Genomic DNA, 19,477 nt, shown 5'->3' with positions numbered 1-19,477 from the left:
CAATAAGTACTCATCAAAAATCATTATGTCCCCAGTCGAAACCAAATATGTGCACACCTAATATGAACACCTAAAAGAAAGCTTTGTAAGAATCCAAGCCTCCTTTCCTACAAGGAAATATTATAGACATCAACACCATACAATACCACCCTGTCTGGCTTTACACTAAAGAAAAGCTTCTTGTAATACACCAGGTTAGGAGGGAGATAGTTATTGTACCTGACTCTGGATCAGGAAGATCAAGGAAAACTATGTTTACAGCAGTTAGAGACTGTAGAAAAAAAAATATTCAGGCATTAAATGCATTCTAACGAACTTACAGTGTTAAGATATTACAAGGACATAGAAGTCAAGATTAACTACATACCACAGGAAGAATATTCTAAACATTTATCTTTGAGCATAATTCCTTTTCTACTATTAAAAGCTGATTAGAAAAAAAAAAACAAACACCTACTATCTTTGTTACCAAACACTTATTAAACCAGAAGCATTCATTCCAAAACTATGGCCCAGATGAAGAGCTTCAGAAAAACAAGTGTTTCATGACAATTTCAGAAGTAAACTTCTATGTCCTCAAAGGCCAGAACTGATCTATTAGTATTTCTGAACCTTTAGTACTTAAACAGTAATCACTAACTGCAGCTACAAGTAATCAGACGTTTACCAAGTTTCGGAGATGCCAGTTCAAACTACAATGAAACTTAAGTGTCAAACATCCCTCAAAATCCATGATCCTTAATGAAAACTGAACTAAAATATCACATTAAACTTTCAGAACTGTACCCACATTTTGTTCTTTCCCCAATATCGTGTTTTCTTCTATATACTCAAGAGACGCAAGAACTGAAAAAAACCCACAGTGATTCAACTCCAAGAAATGTCAGACAGAAGACAGGAAAAAAAGCCATCTATCTGTAAGAGTTCCAGTGTTACACACTTCCTAGTCAGAACATGAGATGTTCCTGAACATCCCTTCACGAAGTGCAATATACAGAAACATTCCAGCAGCAATGTCAGCATTGCTATAATCTTTCACTCCAACACCAGAACTGGAATTCAAGCTGCTGAGCTATGCTTTAAAACATTTTTCTAGACCTCTGTTGGCCCACCTCTTTGCTACCACCTTCCTATTTCTGCCTGACAGATACATCATGCCTCTCACAAGTGAACACAAGACTTTGATGGAGCTCCTGATCAGAGGCCAGTACTACTAGACTTCCACAAGTATATTCAAACAGGTATGTGTAAAGGCTGCTGTTATGCATTGAACATTCCTGAATAAGTCAAATCTTGAGCAAATTTAGAAGTTTAACCAGTTTAAGAAAGACCTTTAAAAAAAAGGTATTTTACTTTTTAGGTGACTACAGCACCTGTCATATATCTAAATATAAAAATCTGCTTTCCAAAAATGCACTGTTCATATAATCAATCCATCCGTGTTTTTTCAAGCCAATCTTTTCTGAAATTACATAACTATTTGTAAACTGAAGATTAAGAAAACATCTCCATTGTCATCCTCAATTCATCTTGAAAACACATTTGGAGGAATAAGATTAAATACTATTGCTCTTGTACACTTATGTGCTACAAAGAAGAAAGAAGTCCAGAGGAGGGCCACAAAGATCAGAGGGAAACATCTCATATGAAGAAGGGTTGAGAGAGCTGAGTGTGCATGTTTTCTGTTACATACCTGGACCTTATAAGAGTAACTGAAAAGCTACAGCATGATTTTTAGGAAGGATTAATCAAAATTAATATATATAATTCTGAAAGCTGCAAAGAGCAGATTTTTTTTCTTTATTTTCTATGGCCACTTCATTTTCAGATTTCATCTGTACGTAGGTTCTCTGTTATCAGCAAAATACTGTATCTCTAAGCATTAGGAAGAAACAGCAACAAATATCACACTTCTTTGTTCAGAGGAAGAAGTAGTAGAACATTTTCTTCAGGAAACGTTATTCATACTCAGAAAGTCAGAAGTCAAAGAAATAGTACTCTCTTTCCAAAGCAAAGTGCAAGGCCTTTGTGACGTATACGACCTCCTTTGGTAAGTTGTTTCTGTGTTATAGACTGACTCCTTGGAAAACAGTGCCTCTTCCACAGAGAAATTGTACCCCTGTGCATAGAAACCTTGAGCGTAATAGATGAAAAGCCGCGTACTGCAATCTCCAATGAAAACAGCCTGTTTTCTTATTAGGAACTCTCCACCCTGCTTGTGTTGCACTGATATCACTAACTTAATATTAATTGACCTAATAGAATTATTTGCTGTACTCATACTTGCTTTTGCTAAACATTAGCCTACAACCACAGTAACACCCCTAAAACATGAAAAGATAGAAATATTGGAATAGTACTTACTGTAATCACAGCCTTGCTCAGACAGATAGAGCCTCTGCAGCCATATTCTGTTTCATCTTCAGACTTATAATAACTGAGTGTGTTGCTTTTCAGAACTACCCATCGATCTTGCCACCCATGAATATAGTTGGTCCACTGTAAAATAAATAAATAAAGATCTGCTAGTAGAAGAATAACAATAAAATAATTTTGTTGATATTTTAGGCTTTTAAGCACCAGGAAAGAGTTCGGAAAAAGTTTTTTTGTTTGTTTGTTTGTTTTTTTTTAAAAAAAGTTCTTCCCAATGGAGATCATTCTTTGTCTGCTCAGGGCTCTTAAAAATCTCTTTTGCAAACCACAGAAGTAAGGTGCTAAAAAGCAGTTGTTTCAAAAGAACAGTAAGATAACAGATGTCTTGGTTGCAACACTGTTGCCAAGGCCACTTAAATACAGGTATCAAACACACCGATAACACATTGTGGAAGGGGGGAGGGGGAAAACCAAACATTAACCACTAAACTCAATTTAGCCATCTGACTTAAAATTTGAATTAAACAAAAAGAAACTTCAGTAGAACATGGAAAGAATTCTTCTATATACAAGGTAATTTCTACCAAACTGATTCTAATGAAGTTTCTCATTGTTTTCATGTAAACACACATGTACCGTTATCCCACCAGTATAGCATATAACTATTATAGTGTCTAGGGTAATCAGTTCTTTATCAATTCAATACTGCCTGCAGATATTGCTCTAGGTTTTAATTCCATAACCACTTAAACATTAGGAAGATAATTGCTTGTCAGCAGACTTCCAATCATCCTAAGATTTTTCTAGGGACTAGACATTCATATATGCAGTGGAATTTATATTCCAGGAATAAGTCCTGGATTCATCATACAAAGATCTACTTACAAGCGACTAATGGAGTCCTGATTATTAGCACGTTATATTTGCTACGGCTTCCCAACAGAACTAAACTGCACCCTGTAGAAGCATACAGCACTGAGAGTATCACAACTGTTCTATAACTCTGGTCTTCAATCACAGGGCAAAACATAACAAATTAGATAATATTATGAACAGGAAAAAAAAGCATTGAGAACAATTTTATCATGAAAGCATTTCAACATGTTCATGACAACTGTTCTTTGATAAGAGCCTTGAAAAGCAAGTTTAAAACATTTTTTTAACATTTAATTCTAACCATTACACACCATTTTGTAACATATTAACAGGGAGGGGGAGCATGTGGATTAATGGGCTAGTTTCTACATTATACTACATATGTTAATTAATGCACGTCCCATAACTGCATGTTAACTATAATAAATAACAATAACGAGTGCTAAGTACTAAGAAGGAAAAGCAAACTATCACCTGAGAAATTGCTAACCATTTTCAAGAATAGGTAGGACACTACATTTGCTCGCCAAAGATAAAGCCTTTTACAATCTCCTAATATATCGTATTGCTGAGTTCAGAATCTCTCAAAGAATGCCTCAGCTGAGCTTAGTACAAGAACTGGCAGCACCAGCCATCACTGGAGGTATTAGCACTCGCTGACTTCCTCTCTTCTGCTCTGTTATATTCCTTGCTCCTACCAGACATAAAATACAGAGTCCAAAGTTATCTTGGGCAAAAGAGCAAGGGACAGGGAGGAAAGGACCTTTCCTTCTTTGACACGGTTAAGTGAGGTAAATATAGCAGTCAGTGTTGCATTTGCTGCTGCAATCAACATTTGCTGTTGCAATCGAAATGTCACACGAATTAAAAGACGCCTCGAAGTATACTTGATAGAAAAAAAGGTCTTGGCAACAAAAGGCCACTGGTTAAAGCATGTGGGTTCTTGTGCATCAAAACATTTCCATGTCAAAGTTCTCTGGATCCACCTTAAAATTGTGAGCAGGAAATACAATGGAAAAAAAAACTAGAGTTCTTAAACATTTAAAGAGACTGGTAAAACACACTTATTATAAGCTTCGCTTACCAAATTATTCCCTGTCCTTTAAAGCCTTCTCTCTTTACCAAGGGCAGAACAATTGAAACACTCCTGAGCATACAGAGAGCTGCTGCGTACTTTCATCGATTTACAACGTAATTATAGACAGTAAATTTTTAAAAACAAATATATGCTTAGTAGTAAGTTTGAAACGGTACCATTTTGTTTTAATTAGTTCACCTCAGGTATTACTGAGGCATCAACAAAAGGTGAAATTATCCCTCAATATTCACTGCAACAGGTTTCACCGTTCTCGAATGCATGACACACATGACTGTATGACGAGATTGCATCCTGTGTTCTCACAGTAAAGGCACCATCAGCTACTCTCCACAATCATCTAGAACCATATAAAGCTTGCACATATGCACATTATGAATTTACAAAGAGGCCGTGGCGTCACCTGTTACTCCAGTAAGGAACAGCAACCAGACTCAGCAAAGCAAATAATTTGTCAACATTAAAATTAACCACATCTCACAAACATTAGTTTCCAACGGTGAGAATCACCTAACAGAAGGAAAACTTCGTAAAGGAAAAAAAAAAAAAAAAACCTACACTACTAAACCAAATCATCGTGTTTTATCTGAGCTAACACCTCAAGTCTGCCTCACCTTCTCCCTCCCCATGCACTAGAGATGAGGGGATCTCACGGATGAGAGCCACGGCCTTTCCTCTCTCCTCCCCACTCCCCCCATCTCCGGGCTTAGGCACATTTCCAGGCTGGAAGCCTCCTGCAAGAAGCAGGGCAGCGGCCCCGCGATGCCCCTTGTCTCAGCACCCGGGGCCGGGCTGTGATCTCAGTATCCCATGACCTGCGCCTTCGGCACGGGCTGATGCCTGCCCCCACCGCGCAGGACGGGGAAAGAAATTCGCAACGTAGCGGTTTAATTCTGAAGGTGTTTAATTGTTACCGTGAGGGTACTTCCTGAAAATAAATAAATAAATAAATAAATGAAGAAGAAGAAGAAAAAATTTGATGTCACGCTTATTAATTCTGCACACAACTTTAAAATCGCCCCCCCCCCCCCCGATAAGATTTCCCGGTACCACCCGACGCATACTTGCAAGTCATCTCATTTCCAGCGATAAAAGGAGAATAAAAAAAAAAAAAAAAAAAAAAAGAAAAAAAAGAAAACAGCAGCGCTCGTACTTAAAAAGGGAAGCGAGCCCTAGTGCCATTTTCCTTCCTCTGCTCCCCGCCGCCCCGATATCCCCGGCCGCAGGGGCGCTTCCCCGCGCGGCGCGGGCACCCTGCAGGCAGCGGGGGCAGCCGGGGGGGGCCGAGCTCGGCGCCGGGGGGCAGCGGGGGCCCGGCCGCCCTCCCCTCCCCTCCCCTCCCCTCCCTCCCGCCCGGCCGGGGCCGAGGCCGCGCCAGCGCCTCCCGCGGGGGCTCCGGAGCCGCCGCCAGGCCCCGCGCGGGGAGCCGCGTCCCGGTGCTCGCCGCCTTCCTCCTCCTCCTCCTCCTCCTCCTGCCGCTGCTGCTGCTCCCGGCGGCGGGCGGCGCCTTCCTCACCTTGCTGAGCACCCCGCAGAGCTCCACGGGCAGCCCGAGCTCGGTCTCGGGGTCCTCCTCGGAGCCGGAGGAGTTCCAGCTCTGGTTGTCCGACATGGGGACCCGGCAGCCCAGCGGCCCCCGCCCGCCGCAGCCTCGGCGTCCTCCAGCCCCAACGGACGAGTGGCGGCGGCTCCGGGCTCTCCGGGCTCTCCTCCTCCTCCTCCTCTTTTCTCCTCCTTCTCCTCCTCCTCCTCCTTCTCTCTGCCTCCTTCCCCCCCTCCCCTCCCCGCCCCACCTCGGCTCGGCGCGGCCCCGGCCGGCGGCAGGAGCCACAACACGGAGGTGGCGAAGGGGGGCGGGGCGAGCGCGCGCCCGCCCGCCGCTCACTCCACCCCGCGCGCCGCCGCCGCCATCTTAGGCGAGGCGGGTGCGCGCCGCCGCTCCTCGCCCGCCCCGCCCCGCCCCGCGCGATGCCTGCCGGGAGTTGTAGTCCTCCCTCTTCTCCCCCCCCCCCCGCCTGGCGCCATCTTGGCCTCGCCGCTTCTCGCCCTTCGGGGCCGGGTGCCGCAGGGCTCCCTTGTTAGTCAGGGGAAGCGCCTGGGCGGCCCTGCGTGAGGACCGGGAGAGGCGCCGAGGCTCGCTCCCCGCCCGCGAGAAGCGGTGGGTGCCGCCGGCGGGCGAGCCGCCAGCCCTTTCCCGGGACAAAGATGGCGGCGGCGGGGCCGCAGGAAGGGGTGGGAGGCGCTGCCCGCTGGGGTGACGGGGGGGCGGCACGGCCCGGCCCGGCCCGCCGCCGGTAACGGGGCTCCGCCGCCGGTAGCGGGGCTCCGCCGCGCCGCGCCCCGGCCCTGTCCCGACCGTTGGCGGCGTGTGGGGGCTGCCCGCCCGCTGCGGGTGGCAGCCGCGCGACAGGCGGCGGCCCGAAGCCCGCCCGAGCCGTGAGGGAGCCGCCGCGTCTCGTGTGTCTGGCCGCTGGTTCTGTAGGCACGGGGATGCAATAATAACTCTTTATTTTTATGTATTTTTTGGCCAGTTCGGTGTTATTTCTTCGCCAGAGCTCCACCCGAGGCGTACGACTTCGCCGGTATTTACGGAGGTAGTAATATTTCTGGAAAGAAAGCGAGTTCATCGCTTAGCAGCCTATGAACCGATGCAGGGACATGGCAGGAGCTTCATATTTGTGCTGGCTCATCTTTTTGCTTATTACTTATTATTTTCTTTTGAAGCTTAAATAATTTCATTCAAACCTACAGCATCAACGTAATGACGCTGTCAAATTTTCTCTAACTCCCTGTGACAAATCATGGTGTAATTTTTCCATGTTACGCTTCTTGAAAGTTTCCCTTGAGGATTATCTATTGAAAGAGCTCTTGCCATCAAGATACCTGTCTAAATGCATTATCTGTATATGGGGCAGCTAAAATTTAAATAACTTTCACCATCTCAGTCGTTGGCATAAAGATATTCACAATGAATGTACATCTGTGGCACTGAGTGGTAAAGCAACATAATTACCCTCAACAATTAGAAATAGAGGACAGTCGTAGACATTTTAATACTTGTGTAATCATTGGAATGCACAGAAATATTTCTTACCAGTTCATTGTGGATACTATTTTTGACAACTTTCTAACATAGAAAGTTGTTGAGAAATTATGTTCTTTGCTTCAGTAGCTGTTTGGAAAGAAATGAAGGTATTTGTCCTTAGCATCTGCTGCAGTGTACTCCAAGCGTTAAGCAAGCAGGATGTCTGAGTTTTATATGTGTGTGTATATATACAAGCATGTATAAGAACAATTTATAGTTCTTCTCAGCAGTATATTGATAAAGTTAAGTGGCATCACTTTTAAAGGTAGTTCTTTTTTCCTCATTACATTCTGAATTTATTTCTTTATCTGTTCTCATTGAGAGTAGGGAGTGAAGAGACATGTCTGAACAAGCCTTTTGGCAATGGCAGTGATGTGTACTCAGGTAGCCACACAACCTCGCATTTTCTGTCTGGGATTGTCACCATAGTTGCAGATGCTCTTCTTGTTCTCTGCTTGTTCATTTTTATATCTGCCACATATTCCTAACTTGTCATCACCTTTTTTTTTTTTTTTTTTCCCCATAATGTCACCAGCTGATGTTCTTTAAACAGGTGTATTCAGGTGTATTGAGATTGTGACTAACCTGAGATAAATTACATCTTCTTGCTAAAGTTCTGACCATCCTTTTCATATATGACTAGTTGCCTATTGCTTTTAGTGAGATTGGGTCACATCTGCATGGGCAAGTACTGTGGTGCAGTGGGAGTAGACGTGCAAAGGAAAGATTTGGTGCTGCAGATCTTCAGTTCATCCTGTTTATATTTTTAGAAGTTTTTCTTCAGACTAGCTCTAGTCTGGTCCCATGTTGGGAGTCTCCATTAGCAATTGGAATGCATCAGGTATGCTCTGGAATTAGAGTCTTCCAGTTAAGTTTGAGAAGAATCTGATTTGCATGCTTTGAGGCCCATCTGTGATGCAAACCAAAGCCACAGTAAATGAAGGTGATCAAACTGATGCACTGATGTTGACTACACGCTCTGCTGTACCTCCTCCCGTGCCTTATCCACTGAGCCTTTATTTTTTGCTTCATTGCTGTATTCATTCTTCCATCACAAGCCCTTTCTTGTATCCAGCCTTTATTCCCAATGTATTAGATTGTGAACAGTTTACAAATCACTGTTATAATTGGAAGCAATCATCACCTTTCTTAGAATACTGGAACAGATGCTATTGTTCTGTATTGCTGATGTACTAAGTGTAATACAAAAATGCATTTTTGGAGTTTTACTTCTAAAGATGTTACTTGTAAACATCATGAAATTAGTCACTTTATAACTATCTGATTTTTTCTTGCTTTTTATATGTCTCTTATTTCCAGTATTATTTATTGTACCTTCAGCTGTGGTGTATTCACTGTATGTTATTAAAACACTTTCATCATTAGTGTATGTTTTAGCATGTTCATGCTGGTAGTTAAAATTTGTTCTTAAATATAGGACTATTTTTCTTAAAAGATTTTTGAAGGAATTTTGTTTGTTTGTAGAAGAGCATATTGCCTAGCAGTACAGGCTCTCAGATATAAATGATTCAAACTTTTTTGTAAAATAATTGTAATCTCTGTGTTAGGATTTTTGCTTTTAAGTAAAACATTTAAACGAAAGATTACTGCTAATTGTGAACATATAAACAGTGAGCACATCTCTGTAATAACACAATTGCAGGTAACTTCACCACTTCTGATATATTTCTTATGGATGAATGTTCATAATAGTTCAGTTCCTTTATTATTTTCTTTCTGTCTTAAAAAAAATAAAGCATTTGTTTCCAATAATCTAGAAATACAAGGAAACATTGGTTAAAAACTTGCGATTAGTCTTTTTCAGTTTAGAAGATTCTGTGAACTGTTGAGTAGAGACAAGAGAACATATTCACAGCAGTCTTTTTCCCTTGGAATAAACTCTGAAGACTTAAAACCTTGAGGTTTTCAGAACACAGCGATAGAGGAGCTGAAAGCAGGATTTGCAGCAGAACCATACCACATCTTGCCTGCAGAAAATTAATAGGGGATAGATAGTCCACTTGTTTAGCTTAGCTGGTTGTGAAGAACTATTCAAATAGTTTAATGAACAGCATAAAATATGTATTTTGACATCTTCATTTTGGGTGTTGTCAGAAGCAGTCTCTTTCTGTTTATTGTGCAGTGTGAATTAATTTTTTAAAGGCTTGGATTGTCTGTAATTTGCAAGCCAATTATTTCAGAAAAGACATAATTCTAGGGCTCTTTTTTGAAAGCCAGTTCCTAGGTACTTGGATAGAATCAAAGTTTTCATAAAATTTGTTGTGTCAGCCGATACTTGAAGAATAGTCCCATTGGGCTGTGTCAGCTTGGGTGGGCACTCTGAATTTTAAGTTCTGTGAATCTTGGCCCTAAGTGTTATGCTCAGCGTGATTAATTAATCACATACCTCAGCTGATTACAATTATAAATAGTACTTAGATGTTTCTTAGGAGATTATCTATTCCAGAGAACTAATAACATTTTATGATCCATTGAGACAAAGCAGTGACACAGTAGCAGTTTTGTATGTTGCTAGTAGAGAACCTGGGTGGTTAACATCGTGTATGTTTACCCGCTAATAACACTGTTGCACAGTTCTGCCTGGCAGCTCTGTTTTTTAATCCCTACAGGATTAGAACTGACATGAGTCCTCTTCTGGGGACTGCTGAGTATCTAGGGCTCTAGTAACTACCAACCCACTTGTGGCTGAAAAGAATTGATCCGGTAGTTCAGAAGGACAGACTGATGTGCTTGCTTGCACGTGTCTGTTGGTGGTTTCTCCTGCTGAGAAGCAAAGACTGTAAGAGCAACTCATACTTAAAGTATTGGTTGGGAAATGTGTTTTTACAAGGAATTAAGAGTTACAGAGTTTGTTAAATTTGCCACTGGCTGCAATGTTTCCTTGCTGAATGAATACTCAGTAAAGACAGGTGCAATAAAGACTTTTCTGCTGCAAATGATACAATGTAACATTCCTGGTCAGGATAAAATTCTTAAATCACCCAAGTAGTGGCTCAGTCAAGCAGAATAAAATCAAATGCACTACTGGAGTTTGTAGTATAACCTTTTAAGTACTGGAGATGTTAAAAATATAGTAGTGGGTTTGAGCTTTGCTAGTTTGAATATATGGTTGTTCTTGTCTTAGAAAGTCAATAAATAAAGCAAAGCATTTGTGGGAAAGCCATTGTTCACATGGCCTGGCTCCGTTGTGTCAGTTCCTATACCCAGCTGGCATAGCTGGGGTTCAGTTCTTTAATGATGGTACTTCAGGCAGTTACATGCACAGCCTAGATTAAGATGCTTCTGTACAGGGAGTGGAATAAGAATTGTTGCTGTGTGGCCACATGCTCTATCTTAACTAGAAATTGGGGCGGGGGAGAGGAATGTTGTGCCCATTTGAAATGTTGATTTGAGTGAGTTGTGGTCATGTCATAATGAGAAGGTCTGTTGTAGTCTGTTTATTACTTTTAGCAGTGTTTCATTAGCACCCAGCAGCTTTGTTCTGAGGTGGCCCATGATGTGGTTTCTCGCAATAATAATTTCCAGTCCAAGGGAGACATTTGAAGGGTTGGGTTTGAGAGCTACTCTTGAATCAGTCTGCTAGGCTTCTTTGTTCTGAATTTTTTTTTTTTCAATTTTGTTCTCTTTAAGTATTTTTCAATGCTTGGCCCAAAACAATGAAGTAGATAGAGAACATATTTCATGCTTACTTGTGAAGTATTGTCTTTGGTACAAGTGATCCTTGTTTCTGTCCAAGAGTATCTTCATTCACTTAAAGAAGAGTTTGTTTTCCACCTCTTTTGTCAAAATAGTTGTCACAAGTATTAAAAAATAAAAAAAAAAAAAAAAAGGGGGTGGGAGGGGGTGAGGGAGAGAAAGCTTGATCTCTTATATTTTGATTTGGTGTATATATAACTTTCTACATGACATTTTTGAGTATATTTTATATTTTACATTTATGTAAATGAAAGTTTTGGCAAATAAATTATTTAAGTTTTCCTATCAAAGCTCTAGAACCAGTAGGTGCTGGTGATTAAGGGTATGTATATCATTAGTTCATGTTTTTTAGTAAAGGAAATTGCTTATGACAGTAAACTTTAATTCCATCTCAATTAAATGTAAAGTGACTGCAAAGGGCTGTTGTCAGTGACTTTTGTAGCATTCTCACTAGAGAGGGACGCTAACTGAGCCTGCATATTTTCATTCACGTAATTTAGCTTGGCTTATGAGATTTTTGGTTCAAAAACCAAATTGGTTGGTGCATTGTGGTGAGATACTGATGCAGAACAGTTTTATGACAAGTTTATCTCTTGAAAGAACTGTCATTGCTTCTTCTCGAGTCTTCAGCTGCTGAATTACCCCTTGCACTGAAGATGTGTTGAAGTTGAAGCTAAATATTTCACTCATGTTTCACTTCTGAGGATCTTCTGAACACTTAGGAAGCATTTCAGGAGTTTCATATTCTTCACAACCATGTTCTTTGTGGATGTTATTATTTTAATAATTGTTTGAAGCATGATATGGAAGAAATTTTTCCATTCCACACTTGCACTGAGTGCTCTGAACGTTTCTAGTGCTTGATAGTGGGTCATTTGTAAAGTTTTCATAAGAAAAAGTGAAGGCCAGGGATCTCACTGTATATAGTGATACTTCAAAGAAAGTGTTTTGTTTTCATTTTTTCCTTCTCTTTGAAGTTTTTGGAATAGTACAAATTTCAGAAGCATTTATATTTTTGAGCAGAGTGCAAGCCACAGTACACTTGACCTTAGCCAAAAGTCTGGGAAGTGACCCTTTATGGTCAAAACTGGGTGAAGTTGTTCATCTTACTTAACTGTTTATTATGCTTCCAATGGTTTTTCATAGAATCATTTAGGTTGTAAAAGACCTCTAAGATCATCAAGTTCAATTGTTATAGCCCTTCTCTGGACATGCTGCAGGGCCTCGATGCCCTTCTTTTAGTGAGGGACCCAGAGCTGAACACAGCACTCAAGGTGCGGCCTCACCAGAGCAGAGTACAGGGGGACGATCACCTCCCTGCTCCTGCTGGCTGCACTATTCCTGACACAAGCCAGGATGCCGTTGGCCTTCTTGGGCACGCTGCTGGCTCTTGTTCATCAACCAACATCCCCAGATCCTTTTCCTCTGCACAGCTTTCCAGCCACTCTGCCCCAAGCCTGTAGCGCTGCATGGGGTTCTTGTGGCCAAAGTGCAGGACCCAGCACTTAGCCATGTTGAACCTCACCCCATTGGCCTCTGCCCATTGACCCAGCCTGCCCAGGTCCCTCTGCAGGGCCTTCCTGCCCTCCGGAAGATCACCATTTGTGCCTACCATGGTCTTGTCTGCGAACTTACTGAGGGTGCCTTCAATCCCCACGTCCAGATCATTGATAGAGATGCAGAATTGAAAGGTCTTAAACAAATCCTGTTAACATCTTGACCTTGTCACTGAAATTAAAGGTAGTATTTAGTTTCTTCTGATACTGCCTGCATCCAGTGACAGAATTCCTGAAGTTAGCTATTCACCGAGTCTCAACACTTGTTTGCAAATGTAGCTGTTATAATTTTGTTTTGTTCTTGCTAAAATAAAAATAAAAGAGCTTAAATAAAGGAATTTCTAAAATGCTTTAATTAAGAGAAAATAGGAAGTTTCTTTTGGGCTTGTACCATACCAAATGAGATGTCAGATTTTCATGAAATGTTACTGGAGGCTTCTTGAATTTTACGAAAATTGAAGAAACTATTTACAAAAAAAAAAAAAAAAAATAGGTCCTTATTTTAGCTATCCCCCAAAAAAGGAAAATAATTTTTAAAAATTGTATAGGAAAGAGTCTTTCATAAGTGTGTTGCTATTTGCAATGTCAGTATATGTATATTTTTGCACATTGTATATTTTCCCACTGTGAAGACTAACCGTGGGCAAATTAGATACAAAAGATGATCCCTTACATTTGTTGTAGATGTTTTGATTCCTCTGAGCTGCAGGGGAGGTAAGCAGTTGTGTATCTTAGTAACTTTGCATCTGACGCTTTATTTCTTTTATTGGCATGAGCATCTGTGATAGCAAAGATAACGGATTTTATTTTATTTTTCTTTATGAGAAGTGGTACATAATTTACATGCATCAGATCATCATTCAGTGTGGCAATTTCTTTTTCAAGGTTTTCCATGGAAGTGTCCTTTTCTATTCTGAATATTACTGCTCAACAAGTTGTTACATTATCAGTGAAAGGAAACTGTTAACATGTTTTGCCAGTGTTAATGGTTTGTATAATAACACTGTCTCCACTGAACTGAATAGTCACAGAAATATAGTCTCAGATATTCTATGATTTTTCTCCACCTTTTTGTTTTGCCATTAACTGCTGGCATTCAGTGCCTAAGTCTTCCTCTTACTCTTTAGAAGCCCCTGCAGTGGCAAATAGAAAATTGCATCTGCTGCGTAAAAATGATTCTACTGCTTCTTGTCCCTATCTCCAAATCACAGGAATAATAGGATAGTATTTAGCTGTAGAGTGCCCTCAGACTTCTGATTTCACACCCTATTTACTTGCTGTGACACTGCAAGAGATTTAATGTGCCCTGTTTAAAGGAAACGGCTCATTCTTGGGGTGACAGCATGCCAAAAACGTATCACAAATATGTCACTCTTTACCTGGACATTTCTGAGCCAGTATTTTGTTAGACTCTAAACTTTTACCCGCTTTTCCAAGTTGATTTAGCCAAAATTTTTTAATGCTATGTCATCACAAGCTAGCTGCTTTCTCTGGGGCAATTTGCTAGTAAAACCCGTATCTTTACCAGTTTCTACACTGACAATTTGTTCACGGTTTTTACAGTGTTTCACATGGTGCTTCTCCTGCATTTCCTTTAAATGTATATATGTATTTTTGTTTTGGTAGATGATCCACTGACCATTTTATCTGTCAGTGTTGTATTTGTTGTTTTATTGATGTTTCCATGATTCATTTAAGTATGCTAAATATTTAAATGTATTATTTTAGGCCTGTTACTCTGAAAGGAAGATAATCTCCTGGCTCTATTCATGTTAAGCAACTGATAATTGCATCAGTTGTTATTCATCTTTTCCCTTCTGTACACATTTAAGCTTCAATGGAGCTTCAATGACTAATATCATGTCCTTAAATAAATATGTTCCTCTTAATTCCAGCTAAGGTATTATTTGGCGTTTATTGTCTGGTACTAGCAATGTATTTTGTTCCACACGAGGCTGAAAAAATAAAATACTTCAGGAGAACAGCATTTATAAGACTTTTTTAAAACTTTTTTTTTTTTCCATCACTGGATCATCATGGTAATTTTTCTTCACTCAGTATATAGCAGTGTGAGAAAGAAGGCTTTTGACTTAAACACATGCATTGGTGTTCAAAGCCTTTTCTATAACACTGAGCCTTTAAGAGTGGTCTGAATGAAGGATGGGAAAGATTTGTACGTGCAAGGGATAAAGACCCTCCTTCAAGAGTATGAAACAGCTAAAAAAAAAAAAAAGTTGCAAAGACTGGAATAGGAAATGGAAGCGATACCTTTGTGTTCATGCCAGCTTCTTGAAGGAAAAGAGTGATAAAAGAACCAGGGGGAGTAGTGGAGGGGCATTTACCTTGGAAAAAGCCTTTATTGAGAATTATGCCCATTACTTACCAGAGATTGCAAGTAACAATGGAATTATTGTGGAGCTAATTGAGATGGGGATGTGCATGAGCTTGAGATGAAACTTGGAAGTGATGTGTGTGTTGCAGTGTTTTTTCCTTTGGTTGTAGTCTAGCAGCCCTGTTCTCGTAAATGTTTATGTTAACTGTAAGAGATTGTCCTCCTGTAAGTGGAAGATTAATGAATGTTTCGTCATCATTGTCTTCTATTTGATAGATACACACAAGAGCTATGAAGCAACTCCCATTCCCAGTTGCCACTATAGAAGCTAAAGTGCTGCTGAAGGGTCAAGAGAAGAGTTCCGGTCTCTGCATCTCCAGGTACTTACTAATCCTTGAAATGCAACAAGCTGTAGATAAACACAACCTTACTTAACTGGTCTTAAGTCTTTGGAAGGCATCAAAATAATCTAAATTAATGGAATATGTTTAAAATTGCAATACTTTTATCAGAATATTTTTAAGGGCTTTAATAGCTGTCTCCAGTTTGGCTACAGTGTTTCAGGAGGTGATCTTCAGGAAAATACAAACATTGCACCATTGATTTTAAAAAGTCAGCCATGTGGTTCTTTCATCACAAAAAATCAGCTCTAAATGTGAAAATACATAATGACATTCTTCACTTTGGTCGATAATGAGTTCCACTTAAGTCCTGGAGTAATAAAAGCAGCATTTTAAAATACCCTCTAGACAAATTGTAACACTATTAGATTTGTGTAGTTTGTGGTTGCATTTAATAGTGTTTCTCTAAGTGCCTGAAAGGGTGTGGTTCCTCCCAACAGGAAGGGCTCCTGTCATATGGAGCCGCTTGAAGAGGAAGTTCAGGAGCAAATGTGCTTCCTGCATGAAAATAAAGTTTAAGTTGTTTATGAGTCAGCAACTTCGAGTAGGAAGAAGGTCCTTCTCTATGCTTTTCCAGTAATAAATGTGTGTTAAATAATTCAGGACAATATCAGACGCCTGCTTGGTTCAATCCAGCAAAAATAAGACCACAAGGTCATGCTACAGAGGTTAATTTTGGTTTGTTCATTTTAAGACACATTTATTATCTAAACAATGTACCATGTAATTAGAGCCTATAGAAGGTTCAACTACTTACTTTCATAAAGCATAAAGGAAGATGTCTCACCTATCAGAGGCACCTGTATGTGGAAAAACTATGGCAGCACTTGAGTAAGAAAAGCTTGTAAGTTCCATTAATTGGATGCCATGGCTCTACAAATTAATGGAAAAAAATGATTGTAGGAATTTTACCCTGAATTAAACAATAAGGTTTTATTCAAAGCCTTTAATTAAAGCTATCTGTTTCTAAAAGATGAGCTGTAATTCAAACAGAAGTTTTGAATTTGAGTTAGAAAATACTGGGAAAGTTTACATGGTTTGTCTCAAGCAGGAACGAGGACTAAATGAACAATGGATTTCTACAATCTAAATCATTGTTTCCTTTTTTTTTTGTTTTGTTTTGTCATATAATAGTCTAGCAGGCAGCATTTTGTGTTTAAGACAGTACAGTTTCTTCCAACAGTTTAATATACAGGCATAACTGTCACGTGCATGTATAAGATGCTGGCCTTTACCTGAATCTAGTGGTGCTCAATTATTTCTGTAAGACAGCTTTTAAAAGAGTTTTTCTTTAAGTTACTCAAAAAGTAAAACCTTACTGTCTCAAAGCTCTGTCAGAATTACAGATGGCTTTATTTGGTGGGTATCGAAGGCCAGCCACTTTACATGAATATGTCTCCATATTTGTGTATGTCTTTTTTGTGAATAAGTATAACATGCAGCAAATTATTTTTGTGTTGTTCAGCTGGAGCTTAGAAACAAATATGATTTAAATTATTATTATTTTTTTCCAGGTATTAAGTCTTTAGAATAGTACTTGTTTTCAAGAAATACTATGGACAACATGAAAAAAGTTGATGACAGCTCTAGTAATGATGGATTTCTGCTTAGAATGGGCCTCAATGATAACAAAGCTGGAATGCAAGGCTTGGATAAAGAGAAAATCAATAAAATCATCATGGAAGCTACCAAGGTTGGTTTGATTACTTTTTTTTTTTTTTCCTCCCAGTGCTTCAACTCTTTCCCAACATCGTAAGACCCTCTTCTTCCCATCCCCAGATTTTATCCCTCACATGTGTAAATGGAGGACAGCTTTTAAGGAGAAATGTATGTGTGGGGAGGGAGTGCAGGTTAACATACCTGTGGATTCATGCACAGGGTCCTAGAGGAACACAACTGAATCGGTCGTTAGGTGTTCCTTTTTTGCCTGAAGCAGTATATAAGTAGCACTGCATTGTTCAGAGGTATTGTGAAGATTTCAGCTTCTTCAGGCCTTCTTTCCCCTTTCCATTCCTTTTGCCTGTCTCATCACCCAAGTAGAGGTAGCTCTGTTGGTCACCTTTCCATAATTGATGAAGTTGATGGGACCATATTTTTCTAATACTTTCACAAGAATTCTGTTGTCCCTGTCTTTTTGTCTGTCGTAAATGGTACTTGAGAGAGGTGGCTAATAGTATGTGGCTTTGTATCAAAGACCCACAGAGGAGGCCACAAATTACAAGGCACTGAAATCTTATTCCTCTTATTTTTTCTCTGATCCTGCACATAGGCACATCAAGGCTTCCATTGATTTAGATGTTTCATTTACTTGTTCCCTGTTTCTTGAAAACTTGGCTCTTTGTCATACATATGCCTCATAACAATATTTGGAAAAAAAAATATTTCTGAAGAACAGTTATTGTTCCATCACCTGTTTTGAAATGGAACAAGCTGTAAAATTGGCTCTCAAAACTGATATACAGGCTTCTCTGTATTAGGATATATTTCTGTCAATAAAGCAAGAGAATATAGTACCAGGTATAGTTCAAGAAATCTGAAAATAAGCTTCAGTTCTTTCTGAAACTTTCCTTCTTTTGCAGTCCTTTCAAAATTAAACATACAAACACTAACCCAGAATGGTATTTCAACAAAAACTTATATAATTTCAACTGTGAAATATTGCAAGAGATGTAAAACAAACAAACAAAACCAAAATAAAGCATAACCCCCCCTGCTTTAATAACAATCTTAAATATTTGTGTTGCTTCCCACACCAACATTTTGGTATTGATTTCTTTCAGTGAGACTCTACAAGTCATGTTTCAATGCAGAGGAGAGAAAAGATTATATGTATATCTGATGAAGAAAGAAAATGCACCCTAATTTCTTCTAAACAATAAGATATGACATATAGTCTTTCTATTATTTGTTTTTATCATTATTATAAAAGAGAATATTTTTGCTTTTTCATGTAAATGCCTGGTTCTTATTTGACCATTCTTGATTTCTTGGCGTCAGTGCAAGTTTGGTAGTCAGAGACTTTGAACTACAAATTTGTCCACTTCTGCTGATTTTTATCAGCTGGTTCAACAGAACATGGTACCTTTTCCTACAAACGTTATTTCTCTCGTAAGAGAAAAATATTTTATTTCCTGGTTATGAGTTTTCCTCTTTTCCATATCATTGTATGTCTTTATTTGTTATGAGTTGAGAACAGGGAAGTCACAATATGCAATCTCTACATTGTTGTCTTCTTTGTATGTTTTCGTTACATCTCCTCTTATTCATCCCTTTCCTTGAAGAAGCAATTACATACTTAAGAGGAATTTTATGCCTATTTGGTTTTCATCATCCTCTTCTAAATAGCTTCTAATTCTGCAATGCCTTTCAAGATCAAATGGTTAGTTAAATACCCACCATTAGAAGTGGACTTTACTTTTATAATGCCTTTATTTCCATGTAGATTCAACAGTGTGGAAGTTTGACAAAATGCTTAAAACGATATTTTTTTGAGCTTTATAATCCTTATTTTGAGGGTATTGTAAATAATAGTTTGTCATTTATCTACTATTTCAGATATTTTATTAAGTTTTAGAACAAGTTGTGTTTTTTTTTTTTTGTGTGTAAACATAGCAAGTTCTCTAAATTGTCTCTTATTGTTAGAATGGGTCTGAGAAGGAGAAATGTTTGAGGAGAAGGACTTATTTTTGTCATGTTAGGAGAGATATGTAAAGTACCTGTGTTATGTGAAAATCCAAAGCGTGCATTACTGTCTTATGTTTTCTGTATCTAAAGATCAAATGTTGTTGGAGGAAAAGACAAAAAAAAAAAAAAAAAAAAAAAACACCTTACTGTTTTTGCAATTTTCTTCAAGGGTTCCAGATTTTATGAAAATGAACTTAAAAAAGATCAACAGGTTAACCAACGAATTGAAAAAATGATGCGGCTAAAAGAGAAAATTACACAACAACAGCTATTGAAAGCGCAGTTGCAGGTACTAATTTTGTGAAGACCTTTTTTGGAGAAAATAGCAAATAAACATTTTGTTGTGTTGTAATTTAC

General features: G+C 39.4%; 2 protein-coding genes across 5 annotated transcripts in view; one reads left to right on the top strand and one right to left on the bottom strand.

Annotated features, from left to right (window-relative positions):
- Positions 1-6,075, bottom strand: part of CERT1 (ceramide transporter 1) — an 80,385-nt gene extending 74,310 nt beyond the window's left edge. Inside the window, exons 1-2 of one of the 2 annotated variants that reach the window (XM_032205429.1) lie at positions 5,862-6,075; positions 2,365-2,499 (exon numbers count right to left, since the gene is read on the bottom strand). In XM_032205429.1, coding sequence (XP_032061320.1) covers positions 2,365-2,499; positions 5,862-5,957 — 231 coding nt within the window. In that variant the 5' untranslated portion in view covers positions 5,958-6,075. The remainder of the gene's footprint in view (positions 1-2,364; positions 2,500-5,861) is intronic. The other variant, XM_032205428.1, reaches the window with a different exon arrangement.
- A 407-nt stretch (positions 6,076-6,482) lies between these two features.
- POLK (DNA polymerase kappa) overlaps positions 6,483-19,477 on the top strand; it is a 33,417-nt gene continuing 20,422 nt past the window's right edge. Inside the window, exons 1-4 of one of the 3 annotated variants that reach the window (XM_032206031.1) lie at positions 6,483-6,503; positions 15,312-15,415; positions 16,951-17,129; positions 19,290-19,409. In XM_032206031.1, coding sequence (XP_032061922.1) covers positions 16,992-17,129; positions 19,290-19,409 — 258 coding nt within the window. In that variant the 5' untranslated portion in view covers positions 6,483-6,503; positions 15,312-15,415; positions 16,951-16,991. Of the gene's footprint in view, positions 6,504-6,647; positions 6,940-15,311; positions 15,416-16,950; positions 17,130-19,289; positions 19,410-19,477 lie in introns of those variants that run through there. The other 2 variants (XM_032206030.1, XM_032206032.1) reach the window with 2 other exon arrangements.

The sequence above is a fragment of the Aythya fuligula genome, chromosome Z (assembly GCF_009819795.1).
Source record: "Aythya fuligula isolate bAytFul2 chromosome Z, bAytFul2.pri, whole genome shotgun sequence".
Classification (NCBI taxonomy): Eukaryota; Metazoa; Chordata; class Aves; order Anseriformes; family Anatidae; genus Aythya; species Aythya fuligula.
This window is presented reverse-complemented; position numbering and strand designations above follow the sequence as displayed.